Genomic DNA, 18,494 nt, shown 5'->3' with positions numbered 1-18,494 from the left:
ATTATGCTTGACAGTCATACCTCTGCTCCAAAGCACTATTTTCTTATTGTGGTAAATTTCCCTCCTATGGTAGCCTACCAGACTTTCGACGCTTACAGTCTCGAAAAGATTGTCGCGGCTACGCTAAGCGGGTAGACAACTTATGCCGCGTTTCTTGACGATACTGAAGACTAAGAAGGTTCAAAGGAAGCAGCCATGACCTAGCATTCGCAGAAGTACGTCGTTGGGGACTTGGCTTGAACCGTTTGTTCGGAGATAATGGCCCAATCATGTCGCAAGCTAGAATGTGCTGTGGACTTTTTGGACGACTATAAAAGCTACTCAACCACGAATCGGAGCGAGCGGAGCCGCCAATGCCTAGACTGGCTTCGGGAAAAGATTCCGGGCATTGCTCTATAATTAGCAAAGAGAGTTAGAGAGGAGGAAAAGCATTGAAAAGAGATAGTATCGAAAGATCCTGGCAGCGGAAGAACTTCTTGAAGCATAACATTACACAAGTGAGCTACAAGTTTATGAAAACGACAACGAACTTACGTGTAAAGGTGTAGATCAATGACTGAGAGGCCACGGCGTATGCTACCGATGTTCGTCACGGAGTAGCCTAGAAGATAGCACGATCTCATAACTCTTACTGTCCCTCGAAGCGTTCAGTCACCGCTATTCCTCAAGTATTCTCGCATTTTTCCACACTCTAATTTGCGAAAAGGTATCTTTCCTACAGCATTCCCGCGGTTCATCAGAGTGGCTATACCCAGTTTGGTAGCCACCGGCGGAAGAGAGGTGTAGGGGGAGGCAAAGATATGATACGATGGTACAGAGGCGAACCTGGTGGGTGGTGGCTTTTCATGGCTGACTAAAGGGAAGAGAACGAGATATGAGTTCTTGAGCCAGCGGTATCTGACAGTGTATATGGTGTTGTAAAATCCATGATAGCATATAGGCATACTTTTCAGGATACTGTTTCCTCGCGGACTGGTTCTTCAAATGAAGTACACATCGAAGGCTTTCAACGCTTGTAGTTCTCGGTTCGACCCCATTGAAGTCTAACCCTGCGCTTCCACCTGTGGAGGCTTCGCTGTATGTTCTAGTATCTTCTCCTCCCACCAAACCAAATACTCTTCTTTGCACCAACGCGCAAGTCGCTGAATGAGTGCAAGCACCTTGAAAATTCCCTGGATGTCTGCTGTTGAGGCAATGGGCTCACCTCCATGCACCAGCAGCTCCCCTGGTCCAGTCATCCTCATCGCAAAAAAAATCCATTGGTGGCTCTCTGTGAGAACGACGGGGAGTGTAGGCAGATCACTCCAAGCAAGTCCTGGATTCAGTTGTACAAGCTTCCTAAAGTGTGCAATCGTCCAGATCGCCAATTGTCGGATCCCTTTGGCGCGGGCTTTACCGCTTCCAAGAACTTTGGTCTCTATGTTTGCAGCCAGAATGACCTTGTCAAGATCCTTAGCACGGGACTGGTTCAGCTCGTCAGTCCGCAGCGCGCCCAGTTTCTTCACAATTCTCTCTATGGTCTCGGATGATAGCTCTAAAAGGATAGCATAGTCTACCATAGTGGCATGTTTCCCTGTACCCACCAGGCCATCCCGAATCTCAGGATCCGTTATCCTATGCGTTGTAACATTACGGAACCAGGTATGATTTTGCTGCCTTCCCGCAGCGAGGGCAAGACTCAGAAGTCTCGAATGAACTTGGTTATTCCATCTAGGCTCGGCATATGATTTCGCCTCGCATTCGTTCGCGAATCCTTTGATTCTGATGATCTCCTTCCAGAAGTCTGTCACGGCCTCTTCATCTTCCGCTGATAGCCTGACTGTGCACTCAGCGGCATTTTTAGCGACGCTCTCTGATATGTATTTTCGTTTCAGTGGCAACGAGGCGGCAGATGTACGATCTTTCAGCTGCAGGGGAATGGTATTAGTACCATGAGCTATATCAAACAAATTTTCGGTCAACGTCTTCAGATTTGGAGGTGGGAAGGCATATTGCTCGTCTTCAAAGGATGCTTGCTGAATGTGGTAATCGCGGAGACGTAGAAATTGGGAGACCTCAGTGCTGGCAGCAGAGTCAGAAGAAGCTTCATCGCCTTCATCCGCTGCCTCGTCGCCGACTTCCAGCTCTCCAATGTCTTCAATCTCGCCATCTGCCTCTTCTTCGGCCTCTTCCTCCTCTTCTAGTATGTGTCCATGTCCCCCTCTTCTCTCGCGAGCCGGCGCCAACGTTAGTAGTGAAAAAGGCGGGATTTGTGGAGCTGCCTGTGGATGCAGTCTGCTGGATTGACGCGTAGGTAATTTTTGCGGGGAAGGTTCAGACCGCGTGAGGCGGTGAGATGGTCTGCGAGGATTCGGGTTGTTTTGCGTCGGAGTCTTTTCATGGTCAAGAAGACTTGCGGTGCTGACTGGTGTCTGTCTGGGGGGTGTGTTTGGGGCCAGCGATGGGGTAGCTTGGGCACCCTTCTTTGTCTGGGAGGCCTTTGGCGCCATAATGTTGGTCGAGATGGAGCTGAGAACGGGACGCTTCCCGTGGAGCTGCTGGCATCCGTTGACTTTGCGCTTCTTTTTAGGGGGTGTGCTTGCGACCGAGGGATCAGTGAAATCTGAAGATGAGGGAAGCGAGTCCAGCCATTCGCGGGTCGTCGCCGTGCAGCAGCTTGAAGATGATTTGGAGGTCACTTGCATAAACATGTTGGGCGATGTGTGAGATGAACTGCCAAATAAGGCAAGCCGGTGGCAAAAGTCTGTGTTGTTCTTCCTTTTGTTGTCACACCTCAATTGTTGTGAGCGGGAAATTGGAGATCTGCGTGACGATTATCTTATCACGGACGGCCCCGATAGCGATAACGGGCCAGCCCGAAAGCTTAGCATGATCAAAATCGCCAACGCGCAGGACGAATCCTTCGTTATCATGCATCAATGGCCAAACATACAGCTTGTTCGATTAATTGATTCATTCAAGAGTCCCGAAAAGTCGGGAGTGAACACAGAAGCTAACCACTCGCAATGCCAGCTAAACACCACTTGACGAGTGAGGCTGCACAACGTTAATGCGAAAGTGGTAGATCGCCATGAGACAGATATCCTTTGCGCTGTACCCAATGGTGTTGTGCCCTTTCAAAGCACAGCCCCCCTCTATCAAGCCCTCCTTAAATGAAATCAAGCGTCGCTACGGCAATGATTTGTCAAGCGCTTTATCAGCAGAGAAGAAGTGGCTCACCAAGCGAAGCAGCGAGAGACTACGGTCTATTAATAATCTATCTGCAACCGCTTGAAGACCTTCAAAGCTTGATGCGCTAGCAGACAAGGGTATTAGATTGGTATGAGGTTATCGACCTGTGCATTTGCCCTCAACAGGGTGGGCATCAGCGCTGTAGGCCCAGTCGTTGGCGTCTTCACCAAGAAAATGGTTTCAAGGCGTTTGGGATATACTCACGCATGATAATCTTCGCCGCTAGCAACAGTGACAACATTTTGATCGCTCTCCTTGGCCTCCTTACGATAACCTATTCCCCCTGATCCCGTCTTGATGGTTTCGCCTTCTCGATCTCGTCTTCTTGTCATGAGTCATTCTTCTCACCCTCATTGCACATTATCATGCCATTTTTTTCTTCCGCAGTTCAGTCCTAGCATTGTTGCAACAAAAACGCCTCATTTCGGTGGTAGCGACAACAGTGGCGCATAGTTCGACCCACAAGATATCTTCCACTGGGTCACTGCTTTCACACGCCGCCATCGGATATGCGAAAGAATATCAAGCCATGAGTTCCGAAGGGAAAAGGAGGCCGACGGGGGATAAAGCGGTGCTCACAAATGAAGAATTGACGCATCGAAAGATTTCCGAAGGGAGAAAATGAGCCGAAGTATGACCTTTTATCGTAAAGCTTAGAGATTTCAGGATCCGTGAGAGACTATGCTCGTTGATCTTGTGTTGTGTAAACGACTCGGTTGGCTGAGCGGATCAGCTTTCTTTCAACCCTCCCGACTCTTGCATTCATCCGTCAACGACCTCCACCCCTATCACCCCACAATCCTCATCACTTTCGACCTTTACACTTCTCATCTCATATGAAAATGAAAAACACGAATGCTGCATTTTGCAGAACAGTAAGCGCTATTGAACAATAAAGCACGACGCCTTCTAGTTGATGGGTATTGTTTGCAGGCAGCGTCCAAGTATAAGTGAAACAGCGCCTCGGACCGAGCAAACCTCGTACACCGTCAGATCTAGTTATATTTCCTAGAATAGAAGATTCTTCCTACTGTCCTCCTTCACCCTGATATCCTTACCGCGCTATTTCCCGATTGACTTATGTCTTTACGGGCGCGATTGGCGCCGCAAACAGACTGCCCAACTCGATTTCGCAGAGTACGTTCGGCTATATTTTTAGGAGTTGGCAAATTGAAGATGCAATTCGCTGTAGCGGCACATAAGTTGACGACCTGGTGACCAGTAGACCGTAACATGCGGAACACAGAATCAGCCTTCTATTAAGAATCGTACTGAAACAGATTTAGCAGAGTCTCAAATCGACGAAATTTTGAGGGAGGTATTGGCAGGATTCGTTTTCACCAGCAACACCTATACATCGCCACGAAAAGAGGCTAATTCTTGGCGTCCATCGCTCTGACATATAGGCGAACTGTCTATATTTCTTGTAGACTTCTTGCATCCGGTCTTCTTTCCATTGGCTAGTCACATTTTGCGAGGATGCATTCTCTAGATGTACCCCTCTACCCAACTTCGTCAGTCCCTGAATACCTCTCTTTTATTCCTGCCTCACCCTTCCAGCTGCTCAGCTCCATGTTGCTCAAACACACCATTGGTACACCATAACGTTGTGGCATCATTTCGCGTATCCTTTCAGAAAACGATCCCTCTCCGCTTCGCAGTATTTCGCAATACATGTCTTGACGGACCTACGCCTCGTGAGACGCCTAATCTCCCCCGTTCTCTTACCGCTTAACCCCTGAAAGCACCTCCTAGGATGGCCGCTCTCCACGGAAGAACCACTGGAAGCGCTATTTCTGACCATACCGACGTTAATCAGGAGAATAAAGAAGCTTGTCCACAGAATAGCTATCCAGTGGGCTTGCCCCTTCCCCGCTGGCTCCTGCAATACCTGTATGAGCCTAACGAAATTCGCTAGGAACCTGCTCAGGGTATCAAACAATGGCTTTCAAAGTTCCTCAAGGATATGTCACCGACTCTTGTAGCGAGCATGCTAACCTGGACGAGGCCCTGAAAGGTGCCTGTTGAAGAACGTACGAGCGTCATCGGCGATTCCAAAGACTCGGAAAGCGATACAAGAGCCGAACTTGTTCCCGTTGAAAACAGTATTATCGAAAATGAGAAGAAGTTAGACGTAGGAATTGACTAGGAAAAAGATTACGACGAGGTTGGTATCCATACTTCTAGTATAAATATGAAATCGGAGAGCGAGGAAGAAATCAGACGCTTATCTTACAATGAATGATCGCTGTTTCCAATACTTTATAGCCCTTTAAGCGTGCCGCAATTGGCGAAAAGCGGGAGCGCCATAATCTACCAATCTGGATGTCGTCGAATTGCAGCGAGGCGCGGAAGGCTTGATCTCGATCCTTTCAAGGTATCGGCGAGCCAGATGAAGATTGGCCATTTGTGTAATGATTCTTCTCATCGAGATGTTATTTGCCCATCTTGGGATAAGGATGTACTCGGAGATACGTAGCAATAAACTAAGCTCCCTGCACCTGAAGCTCTTAGAATGGTCACAGGAATGAATCTCAATCTAGATCTAGCAAATCTTGTTCTGATTTTCTTCAAAATCCTTCAACTATTTAGACTCCCGCTACGTCACCCGTTACTAAAGATCGCATCGCCGGAGCGCGGTTAAAATGTAGATTCTGGGGGAGATCTTACACAATAGTTGAGCTGAGTCGAGAGCGTCGTACATTAATTGGGGAGAGGAAAAGATAATGTAGCAACGTGGGTAAAATGTTGGGCCCAAATATATAGGACTTATCAATGCCCCCCTCGCGACTTCCTTAGCTACTCCGGTCATTGTAATATTAGTCTACTGCATGACCTAAGGAACCAAGCTAACTTATCGTGTCTAATCAGCCGTTGTACTTATACTGCTTGGCAGCAGCGCTTTCGGCGTTATAGGGTATATTCGGTATTCACCGAGGCAGCTAATTTGATCAGTTGCATTTTCTCTTTAGGCGTCAGCATAGATCACAAGCTCTGCGAGAGACGACGTACAACAGAGATTCACCCTAATTCTGGCGGAGAAGTCTATCCTCCGCGTCTTATTCTTTCTCAGAATTTCTTTCCACTTTCGCCCGCACCAGACATTGCGGCCGAAAATTACAAGCTCGTTCCACACATACATCCACTCTTCCACAAGAGCCGAATCAACAAAGTGCCAGAACGCTGCACAGCTGTCCTCTCACGAGAGTATCTCCGCCTACGTATAGGACTGTGCAGATTAGCGATTTTCTTAACGAAATTCCCTAGAAGGAGTTATAAGTCCCATAGACAATAGTGTACGTAGGATTCATAGCGATCTTCCCAACATAATCCAAGCTGAAAGAAGCGGCAACATTAGCGGAGAGGATAGATAGCCTTCGAGACCAGATAGGTACAGGATGCCCCCAAAGACTGGGCCACATTTCTACCAATGACAAGCATGCTAGTAGGATTCGGCAATCTTGCTACGCTTAGGCGTTATTGGTTTCTCTAGCCATCCCTTTTCAGGCTCACCCTTGTTCATTATTGCCAAATGGGTTGGAAGTGATGAGCAGACCTGTCACTTGTACACGCGTATCTGCGCTTATTAGTACAACGTATCCATTGTTTGGATGAATGACTGTTCTTCCCCTAGTGTGACGTTCTGCATCTGAATGGAACGTCCAAGCAGAGCAAGGCGGCTTGATCAGGGGAGAATTACTTGCGAATATGAAGCCATGGTAGGATCTCAAGTCAAATTATCACCTTTTCTAGTGCCATTGTTCGTAAATATTGAAAAATTCACTGCATGGTTGGGTTCCTGCAAGATATTTCTTGTGCTTTTAAGGATGTCAACTTTGTAAGTACACTTCTACACTCGCTCCCTCTTTGTCCTTGGTGGATTTCTATTTTGGTTTCATGTAAGCACGCTTTCGTCTTTCTATGGGCAAGCACGCATTCGAGGAAGAAAAAAAAGATCTCCTCACGAGACGTCTGCCGCTGAGCTTGGCAGCAACAAACGAGAGTTCAAGATGATCATCAACTAAAGCGTATGTTCCTGCTAGCCAGTTCCATTACAAAATCTGATTGTCTACCGTTCCCCTCCAAGCACAAATGCTAAGAAATCAAGGCTTCATTCGTACAGCCGACAGCAACTTAGCCCCGCCCTACGTCCAGCCTCGATCCCTCCTGCTACGCGCCCAAGCTTCGTTCCTGCGTATTTCTTCCTTAAGTCAAACGATGATCAAAGGCAAGCTAGTTGGCAAATCGGCCAATTGGGCTCGCTAAACTATCTGCCAAAGTCCTATATCAATCGAAACTTTGCTCCTTGTGCAGCCGCTCTCGGAACATATCCTTAGTACGCGGACTTGGCAAGGCCGAAGTTTGGACGGCTGAGCTTATGCTTGTGGTTGGCTAGCTGTTCTTGGCATTTGAGTGCGGCATCAGGACTGCTCGCTGGATTGATGGAGGTAACAGCCTAATAAGCAGGATATTCGGGAGACTGGGGGGACTGCAGGGATAGCTGTCGGAAGTTTTTGGCAACGGGGTCTTGAAGAGTTGGGGTTGATGAGGACGTGGATGAATAGTATATAATGATAAGGCTGTGGATGATAATAAAGATGTTGATGCTAAGAATTTTGATGATGAGGCGGATTTGGATTATCTCCAAAGAGCGTCCGAATCCCGTCTTGATACTTGACTGTGTCTGGATGATACTGAGTTGTATCTATCAATAGATGTTTTGCAGACGGTGACGATGGCCTGCGGTCAGAGCTTATTAACGTTGAAATCGCTTTGAGGAAACTGTCCCGGGTTTTATTAGTGTAAAAGATTGATGTTGGAAATCCAGAAATGATGAGAAGAAGAAGGCTCAAAACAGCGTTTGTCAAGGGAACAACCGTTGAAAGGGCGACCAGAAATCTAATTGTTCAGGAAAGCGCATATTGTATCTTGCGCATCAAGACATCTAGATGTATAGGCTAGCAGTTTTCGAGGATGATCTGCAAACCTTCATGCGAAGCAGCCTAGGCAAGACTGTTAATACAGCTAGCTCTGACTGCTTTCTACACAGGAGCTTAGCAATAGCGAACCTCCAAATTGTTACAACAAATTATCATTTCAAGATCACTTCGCCACATAGTATTGAACAGCACCTTTCTTACAAATCAATGCCTTATTACACTGTCCCCCTCCTGGACTTCTCCTTAACCAGTCTCCAGGGCGACCATTCTTCGTCCCCCAAGCACCCGAACAAACCTCGCCCTTCACTACCTTACAAGAAGACCCACTCTTCCAGTCCCCGTTCTCCTCGCCTCCGGTCCCTCGGCCAACCGTCCCACTCCTCACTCTTTTTACTTTGAAATCTGCTGGACTAGCTTTCCATTGCTTGCCTACACCTAGGTCTCCAAATTTGACAAAATGACTACAGTCCTTTCGGGTATTGATTCTCGTCGTACAACATCAGAAGGCGAGGTTGCGGTCAATAGTGACACCTTCAGTGCGACGCAGATGCTGATCATCACGCTTACGTGGAATGTTGATGGAGCAAACCTATCTAGTACGCATATATATCGCTACTTCTGATCGGTTTAACATCTCATAGCCCTTAAACATCTCTTCTCTTGATGTCGCTATACTCCTGAGTTGAAGATTAAGATCCCTTGACTTATAGTGTCCTAAATATATTAAAGACGTTAATTGCAGGCCGTCCGCTGACTATAGGCTTTATATCTTGAGGGTATAAGTAATTCCATGGAAAGCGTGCTGCTAATGAAATCACGAGGCTTACTTTAGTATAAATGTCTAGCAAAGTCCCTAAATATAGGATAGTAGATACTATTAGTATACGAAAATAATCTCTTACAATTTTCTATATATCAATCTAGAGTTCAGCTACATTTGTCCCCATAGCCTCCGCAAGAAGTAATAATGTAGTATTGGATACAGTCTTTAAATAAGGACACAGCCTCTCTACCCTGTTGTAATTAGAGTCCCTAGGAGTAGGGTCGTACTTTCGGAATATAACGCTTTAGCAGCGTTGGTATCACCTAGCCTAAAGGTCGCGTCGTTGCCCCTATTGTCCGCCCTTCATAAATAACAAGACTGACGAATTAGCAGATAGCAGTTGTGTAGAGTCTTAGGGCATCTCCATACAGGCTAAGAAAGTGGCGAAGGCTACCCTTATGCAATTTTTGAAAGTCGCGCGAACCAGAGATCTTATTGACCCCCCTAGACTTCTTCGTATGGTGAGGGCCGATTCAACGGCGGTTTTCTTTCCATCTTAGTGTTTGCCTATATTTGTAGTGGTCTTCAATTATCGAAACTATACTATAGTACTTTTCTTACAGTGGAAGAGGCGATGAGAAAAGAGGTCTTCTCCAGAATATAAAGTACAACCCGCTTTCGTCTTTCCCTGCCCTTAGATACTGCCGCAAAAACAGATATATACACATTAAACTTTCTTTAGAGTATGCCCTCTCCGCCTCCCTAACTCTCTCGCCTCTGCCCCTGACCACGCTCCTCTCGACCCTCGCCTTTACCCTTAGACCAACCAGCCTAATCTTCGCTCCTTCCGCACAAATCAACCTCGTCTCTGCAGTTCGGTCGAAGGAACAAAAGAGACAGGAAAACAAAAAGCCTCAATGGTTTCCTAATCAAGAGCGGTGGAATGATAGGAAGTATCTAATCTTAGCTTTGTTGGCTATAACAAGGAAGATGTACACAGGAGAAAGAAATAAAAGAAGATATATAGGATTAAATGATTTCTAGAAAGGTTTTCAGAAGAGACGAGGCAGGTCTAGTGAAGGCTATTTAGTAATTGATTTTACTTACTCGCGCATACAATACTATCATTTCTTGAAGCATATAGTCATACCAACAACTCTTTGGGTATTAATGCCATGCATGGGCCTCGTAAGGTTGCCCGCGAACAGGAGTGAGGAAACAAATAGACTGCCAAAAGAGACGCACTGTCCCTCCTTCAGTTGCCAACGTGATGTGCCTGTCCATGCCGCCCTTCGACACGAGCTGAATTCACTGGAAGTCGCTAAGCCGTTCCAAGTCCACTCACTACCTCCGGCCTGAATTCGTCTCATATCATTCTGTTTGTTGTTAATCGTCAAGATCTTTTTTGTGTTGGTGCTTCTTGTGCCATTCCAGTCGTTATGCTATGACACTTTACTATTGCGGTCACAAAATTATTGTTCTCCACACTTGTTGCGTGTTGTGTATCCCGTGATTTTTATCCCCACGTCAAAATTGCAGGGAACATGGAGATGTTGACTGCACACAGACGTAGATAGGTGCCGTTTAGAACTAATTCGATAGTGGACGAGGTAAACTTTTCATACTAGATTAAGAATTGCGATTTGAAGGTAGTATAACTACTAGCTTGACATCAGGCGCTCGTTCAACGATTTCGGCATTGAATGCCTTAATTGTTGGCGACATAATATTTTCCAGAATCTGTGCTCACTATTGTACATGAACGGAGGAAAATGCGTAAGGCTGCGAGAACTTCACGTAAGAAAGGATCGCATTACACACAGGAATGTTCTATCAGACGAACGTTGTGCATACGCACTGCTAGATAGCTCGATATGGCAGACCGCAAATTTCGAATTTTGAGGACGACGGTCTGCTTGTCTTGCCTGCGATTTGGCTTATAGAGCGTCGGACGGCCACAATTTGCGTATAACATCCATTCTAATGGGTTTAATAAGGACATAATCACAATTATCAAACAGCAGCGCAAAAAGATTAAGCAATCACAATGGCAGTGAAAAACAAAACAAAGGTTATCTACTAAGACAAGAGCTGGACAAGCTACAATCAAGGCATCTATAAGTCGAGCAATAGCCTAGGGAGTTTCGATCTTTTGCTCGAACCTTCTCCTGCCGGAAACCTATGACAAACTTATGAAGGTTAAGCTCGGCACCTGTCTAGAAAAGTGCATAGTCTCCTATGGCGAGTAGACTGCTGAACATAGCAGACAAGACTCCACTGTATTGATTGTAGAATTATCCGGCGCTCACAGATTCTGAAAGTAACGTTTTTCAAGATTAGGAACACAAGAGTCAGCCAGAATGAACATCGAGGATCAAGGTCATTCTTCTCCCAATGACGACCTACCAGGTGTACAGAGAGACGGTCAGAGTAGAGAAGGCGTTCAATTGACCGATGATGAATTGCGCTTTTACAACTGCACTATGGAGACGGAGTTCCCTGATGAGACTGGAGCGAGATCTGAGGGTAGGTCGAAGATTGCTCCCTAGGTCCCTTCTAAGTTAACTGACATTGCTATTGGAGAATATCGCCGAGAAAGTAGGGATTGTGTTAATGGAATACTCGCGCTTCGTCAATCACAGGAAGTGTTCCGCCGCCGCCCATCAATACCCACAGTGATGAATAAAGATAATCGAGACCTGGTCGAGGACCTTAAGCGCAAGGAAGATATGGGAGAAGGGCTGGATCGGAGAACACAGCAGGAGGACAAGAACGGCGGTACTGACAAGCACGATCAACTTCATAATAAGAAGGATAAAGACGGAGGTGGCGAGGAGAAGAGGCTATCGAAAAGAACAAAGTTAGGATAGGAAGGGTAAAGACGATAATAGTGAAGAGACGAGGCATAGAAAACGGGCAGAAGTGGATAGGAACAGAGCAGACATGTGAACAAGCTGAATAAATAATTGTCTGAGGGCGCTGATCTGGGAGCTTCTTTGCTCTCTCCATGTTTAGTATGCGGACGAAACCTACTTCAATAGATCTCCTTGTAGACCTTAAGAATCTAAATTCATGCAATATACAAGGAGGATAGTCTCTTAAAGACAGTTGTTTCGAAGAATATATTATCAAGGCAAAGCCAACGTATAACACTATCTTGTGCCTTACAAATCCTGCTTAGCGCATTCGCCTTACTCTACTTTGCTGGTCCATGGACAATTTGGGACCCAGCGCCCATTGTATCCTTTGATATACCTCTAGCCCATCATATTAAGGTCGCTCTGACTAGCACAATTGATTGAATAGCGGAGACATACAATCTGCTAAGATTCTCAAGGGATTAAAGTAATAAAAGTTGACTTTGGCATAGTTCAAAAGACACTGGTCAAGCGAGAACTTAGATTACGATTGATAAGTGAGTAATTAGAAAATTGGTTTTCAGGCTCCTATTCACGGAGATTAGAATTTACCGAAAGCTTTCCCTCTTCTACCCTTACAAATGTTGGTCAGCTTCTTTACTAATTTGTCCTCGTCTAATATTGCCCTAGGATCAACTATAGCTTACCTCGAAGTGCACAACGAGGCAATCGTTGTCGAGGTCGCATCATTAAATCTTGAAGACTAGCAATTCAGCATACTAGATAGCTAAATCCAAGTTCCCAAGCAATACTCCCTACCCCTCTTTTCAAAATAATTCTCATTTAGGAGGCCTAGTTTGATGACTAGAAACCTATTTGCGATTATCGATTCCACTATTTGCTGGACACAAACAGTTATTACGAATAATGAGTAGGGCATAAACATTGACCAACGGGGAATCGCTTGGGCAAACGTAAGATAGATTGTCTATTAGATTCAGAGCTAGTCGAAGATTCATCTAGGCGCTATAGGACGAGCAAACATCAAGGTCCTTTCGCTTTGTTAGGCAAAGCTTCTTTTCCGAAATGTTTGATTACAAAGACGAATATTGAACTAGATAAATACGCGAAAAGGCCTATAGAGCCAATGGCAGGTAGACTAATAGATATAACAGTGATTCTATCTAAGCACTGGAATTAAGAGAAACAAGCGAACACAAATTATCAGCGGAAGACTATAGAGATAGATATCAAAATCACTATGGACACTAAAAGCCAAGATAGTATAACCTGCGTCAACGATTAGCAGAAGAGACTATGGCTAAAGAATGCAAAAAACAAAGCTACAAAGACTGATTCCCGCGATGAAGGTACATGGACGTAAGAAACGCTAAGAGTATACTGGAAATTCTTTACAAAGATAAAGCCTTGCTAACAACGAGGAAGAAGACTCAGTCCGGAGACTAGATGAATATATGACACAAAAGACAACGCAGGCCCATAAAACTTGAGGGGGTCAACTGCACCATAACGAAGAATCGTAGAAGATTCTAAGGAAGGACCTAAGGGCGAGATTTCTCGATGACGAAGAGTCGGAGATAATCATGGACAACAAAGTCAGGTTTACAAAGCCAGGAGTTAAAAAGGGGAGGGTGGCAAAAAGGGAGGGGCACGCGGACGTGGACGGCGAGGAGGACGAAAAGGGGCAGGGCTGGGCGGCGGTCTGTGAGACTTGAGTTGGGCGGACGCGAAGTGAATTGCGATGCAGGTTGTGAATCGTCGTTCTGGCGAATAGTGAATAGTCAATGATGGCTGAGGCAGGGTAGCACTCAATGACGCGATAAGTGAATAGTGACTGAGCTGAGAAAATAAATATTGATTTTCACATTATTGAATACCCCGCCCCCGCTACTGCCAAGACATATCACGTGACCTCGCGATAATCACATTTCTGCGGAGTAACATTCCTACTCCCCTTTCACCTTACATTTTGCGCTCTGATGCGTCTACTCATGCATCAGATCAGTTATCACCTGCCTCATAACCTGCAGCACTTGCTCATCATTCATTACTACTCGACCATGCGACGCAGGCTTCACCTCTTGTACAACCATCAAAACAGCATGCACCAGGCGTTCAACCCTTGTCGATGACAAATGCCCTTATCGACCTTGTATTCACGGTCGACGTGTCTTGCTTCGGCCTGCACGTCATAAGACTCACTGAACAGCACAGCACAGCGCCCAAGCAGGTGTCACTTTTGCAACAGTGTGAGATATTCAAGGCAGCAAGAATTGGGTCAGCTACGCTGATACACCATCCAGCAAACCGATGCATCCCTCCTCCGTCGAAGGTCACAAGTCCGCTCTGACCAGCAAGGCGCTCAATCCTCGGCCACGACCTCCAATTTCTTCCTCAAAAGCCTGTCACATCATTATGAAGCAACTTCATTGGAGTCAGCCTGGCGAATTCGCATGATGGCGCCCAATACTGGCCTGGGCTACGCGACCGCAGAAAGCATAGGAGGAGACCAAAGCCGGTAGCATTGATGAAGGAGTCGAAAGAGGAGGCCGTGCAAGCACAACAAAGGGACAAGGCCTGTGGACCTGCTGAGAAGCAGGGCACCAACAGAAACAGAGTTGACTGCTACAAGGAGGTATGGGGGTAAGACCCTTTTTAAACTCGTGACAAAAGAGGAGGTGTACAGGGAAATAGCGAAAGGTTGTGCGAGTGAAGAAGTTGCACCACGGGAGGCAAAAGGGGAAGATGACTCTATACAATTCCTGAAATACCTTCTCGCTGGAGCAGCGCAGAGTTAACTGTGCACCCCCTCACCCGTCAATGCCTCTGGAATGGAAGAAGTTGGCGCAAGCGCTTCTCCTGCTGAAGAGCTACCAGTCTGTCAAAGATTGCAAGAAAGACTGGCCGCTACGAAGAAGTTGCCAGCATGAACTGCACCTCCCCAAAGCCTGACGGCTTACACCCCCACCGCGTAAGTGACACAGGAAACCCGCGGGAAGGCCTTCGAGGCATTCAGAATCCCATAAAGTGAGTGGTTCATGGCATTTTCCATTATAATCCTCAGAGGCAAGTGGCTGGTAGATTATGTCATCAGTGTTGCCAAAAGCTCAAGCACGACAAAGACGCTCTAGGAATCAAGGTGACTTATGCTTCAAAAACATTTAAAGGGTGCCTCACGTTTGAAGCTTCGTTTGCATCAGATGTCCTTCTTACGCGATGAGATGTGTCCCTTCAAGCACGACAATTCCAATAGAGGATGCATATGACCCATTCACACCCCTCATCTACTGTCGCCAACCTTACTTTCCCTCGCCATTCTGGTCTTTTGTACTTCTCACCCCTCGAAAGCAAGATCGTGCATCGTCTTGGCCATCGCCATCCTATCCCTGATCTTAAATACGTCCACGAAAGAGCTCACCTCTCCCACAATCTCCTGCTCTGCCTTGTTTCTCATTGGCCCAATTCCCAACGCAGACATCTATACACCAAGTCTACCAACCCTTGCACGCGTCAAGCCTCGATCATTCAGCTCCCACGCCATTCAAGAATCCTGCAAAACGGCGCCTGCAACATATTCCCAAGTTCACGGAGTATCACCCGCCAGGCCTTGATCGGCTGCCTTTACATCTCTCCAAAACTCCCCCCAAAAACGTCGGCCTACAAGTTCCCCAACTCGAGCGGTAGCTGAGGGGCCCACTGTTGATCAGCTCGCTCCTCCACCCCAACCTTTCGCTGTGCACTCCAACAACTCTTACGCCACATCATCCACTCAGTCCAACGTGGAGCCTGAACACCCACTGCGCCTTCTGAATTTTTGATCCACATCTGCTTTCTTGCTAGCACTAGCGAAAACGGCCGCACCTTGGCTTCGGTCATGATCCTCCCCCCTTTTCCTGCCACCTCCGCCCTCGGCCACAAATGTCCGAGCACGTCCTCTTCTCCTTTCACTCCACCTTCCATCGCAGAATGGCCATACTCAGGCCATCCGCCTTGCACCCCAGAAGTCTAATCTCAAATCATCCCCCGAGCTCGTCGAAAGCAGCCTTGGTTGGGTGTGCTCGATGAATTTGAGAAGACTACGTGGGGTTAGGGTGGTTGTTGCCTTTGACCGCTTTGCAAAACATGCTGGCGGTTGTTCTGAATGTTATCTATCTAGAGAGGAGGAGGGAAAGGGCATGGACATAGGTAACAAGGGTGTGTAAAAAGGAAAGGGAAAAAGGGGAGAAGGGAGCGGTGTTGCCTTAGCCGACGAGCAAGAAGCACTTGGAGCTTTTTTCAGATACGAAAAGAGTAGTATATAGGGCGTAAATGATAACGGTGGTGCTAGAAGCGATGAGAGATGATGGCAGTGGAGGAGGCAGGGGGACGTAGGGGTAAGAGGGGGGAGCAGAAGATGAGTGAGATGTATAGTCTCTTAGAAGATCATCAATAGTAGCCTTGCTATTATGGATTTGGTTCGGGAATAAAAATATAGGTTGGCGATTTTGAGCCGCAATGGTTCCTACTATACATCGCGGTTAGGGATACACTAGTTATATGCAAATACTATCTAAGTAGCACTTTTGCATTCAAGTATTTTCACAACCACTACTTAAGTAATACTTACGGATATACTACCTTTAACCTTGTAAATACTACTCAAGTAGATGTTTCAAAAATAGTACTTAAGTAGTAGTTATAGACATAAAAATAAAAGACCTACAAGTGCTACTCAAATAGTACTTATATAAGGAGTATCGAAACCTTAAATGTCTTTTAAAAGGTAAACCCTACTTACTTTCAAATTAGCTACCCTAGAGTCTCGAAATTGAAAAGGCGGAACTCAGTTTTCAAAATCTTTATTTCGTTTATAGAGTCCAAGAATCTTCATATTAAGTAAACATAGTAGTGAATGATACCCATTTATTGAAACAATACTAGGCCTGCGAGCAAAGCGGGTCAAGATGCTTGTTCGCTAGGGCAGAAACAATGGTAGTCTTCCAATAGATATCATGAACTCGCCTTGCGAGTCTTCGATTCTTGGTGGCGAGCGTAAAGAGGCGCTCCATGAACGACCGTATCTGCAATGTTGACTACTTGGACCGTGAACACGCACCACATACTTGAGCTGCTTAGCCGATCTACGCATGTATCGGTGTAGCGAAATCATCCTTCCCCCTTTCAAATCAACTGTATCACGAAGAAGAAGCCGAAGACGAAGCCAGAGATTCTCCCCTGTACCCTTGCACTCTTCGTCGGCCTTGCCTATCCCCAAGGCCTTGAGTCCCGCATGTTGTCTTTTGATAGGCTTGAGGTATTAAGAGCTCGCTGAACATGTGATATTTCTCTTTCTCCCCTGCCTCTCTTTTCTTCGTTCTTCCCCTAGCGTCGAGGACACCCCACTCATCGCTCGTCTGAGTCGATTGAAACCTTCTGAACCTATCGCAGCAATCTATGAAGATGTGCTTCTCCTAGAGGAGCAGCAAGCGCGGCTATGGTGAGCAGCGAGGCATGACACCAACTACGGCTGCAAGACCAGGCGGAGCAACGCCAGGAAAAGCTCTAAGAGCGTGACGAAAAAAAGCGCAGGAACACCCGCTGTAGCTTCGCCTGCTCCAAGTATATTAGGTGTAAGGACGCTAAAGCAAAAGAGTGAGTAAGGCGAGAAATTCATAGTCTTCAAAACGGCAGGTAGTATTGCGAGAAGACTTCCAGTCCCTAGAGGGACTTGATAACGAAATGGTAATGCTAGAGGACCACCTCTTACTATCGAATAGTATTAGCATAATCGAGTACTAAAATAGTCTATACCTACTCATTGACAGTGTGGCTAACGTTTTGGTGGACCGCTAGTCTTTGGCTGGACGCATAAGTGTACTGACGTTGTAGGCCTGCACTTTGATAAGCGATGGAGGTGTGATATAATTAGGATTGTATGGAGATCCTTCTCAGGAATCAATCTCCTGAGTGAGGAACGGGAAGCATTTTGTAGTGGACAACAGGCTAGCGCAGACTTGGCATTCAGGGGCAGCTGACTAAGAGGACGCTACCCCTGAATGCCAAGACTCGAGAGATTGTGTACATTTTGAGTCTTGCTATTAATCACGCTGCGGTCCGGAAAGCCTGCGATAGATGAAGAATTTCGCTCTGCGCTTTGGCTGTCCACCTCCAACAAGGGTCCATAGTGGTATGAGCTCCGCTGAAAAAAGCGCATACGTCGTCCATCTAGTGCTTCAAGTGTTCTTTCATATCCTCTAACGTGTTGTTTTCTTACGAATCTCTTGCCTATGCGCCCGCTTCGATGGGAGAAATGAATATGCTATCGCGCAAAAAATCAGTGACTGTCCAGCTCCTCGCTGCATTGACGGTCTTCAGATTGTTCAGGACTTTGTATATTTTAATGGTATTATCGTTTTCAATAGGCACATCTGCTCTCGCACACAGCCATCCATAATAGTAGCGAAATGAACTTAGAGGTCCATTAAAGACACCTCGCCATAAAGAGAGAAGAGTACTCTGCGTCAGTATGGACGCTCATCAAGATTAAGCTGCATTTTGTTGGTATAGGCCTCTAAATTGCCTACGTAATGCTCTAATTAGTAGAGAATCGTGCTGTTATAATGAGTTCCTTCTACAATTAGTATAACGATTAAGATGAAAAGTACGGCTTAGCACTAACGTTGAATTCTAAAGATCTCTTCA

The 18,494-nt window shown here is 46.3% G+C and overlaps 2 protein-coding genes across 2 annotated transcripts; one reads left to right on the top strand and one right to left on the bottom strand.

The window, feature by feature from the left end:
- Nucleotides 1–1,043: 1,043 nt before the first annotated feature.
- Nucleotides 1,044–2,690, bottom strand: KY384_002901 (uncharacterized protein; the record flags this gene model as incomplete). The annotated part of the gene is made up of 1 exon (XM_044811423.1): nucleotides 1,044–2,690. The coding sequence occupies one exon, from the start codon at nucleotides 2,688–2,690 to the stop codon at nucleotides 1,044–1,046; it is 1,647 nt and encodes a 548-aa protein (XP_044671699.1).
- An 8,604-nt stretch (nucleotides 2,691–11,294) lies between these two features.
- On the top strand, nucleotides 11,295–11,804 carry KY384_002900 (uncharacterized protein; the record flags this gene model as incomplete). The annotated part of the gene is made up of 2 exons (XM_044811422.1): nucleotides 11,295–11,460; nucleotides 11,518–11,804. The coding sequence occupies 2 exons, from the start codon at nucleotides 11,295–11,297 to the stop codon at nucleotides 11,802–11,804; spliced, it is 453 nt and encodes a 150-aa protein (XP_044671698.1).
- Nucleotides 11,805–18,494: the final 6,690 nt, after the last annotated feature.

This window comes from Bacidia gigantensis (genome assembly GCF_019456465.1).
Source record: "Bacidia gigantensis strain McMullin 20006 chromosome Unknown contig_175, whole genome shotgun sequence".
Taxonomy (NCBI): Eukaryota; Fungi; Ascomycota; class Lecanoromycetes; order Lecanorales; family Ramalinaceae; genus Bacidia; species Bacidia gigantensis.
Note: the sequence above shows the minus strand (reverse complement) of the source record. Positions and strands in the feature narration are given on the sequence as shown.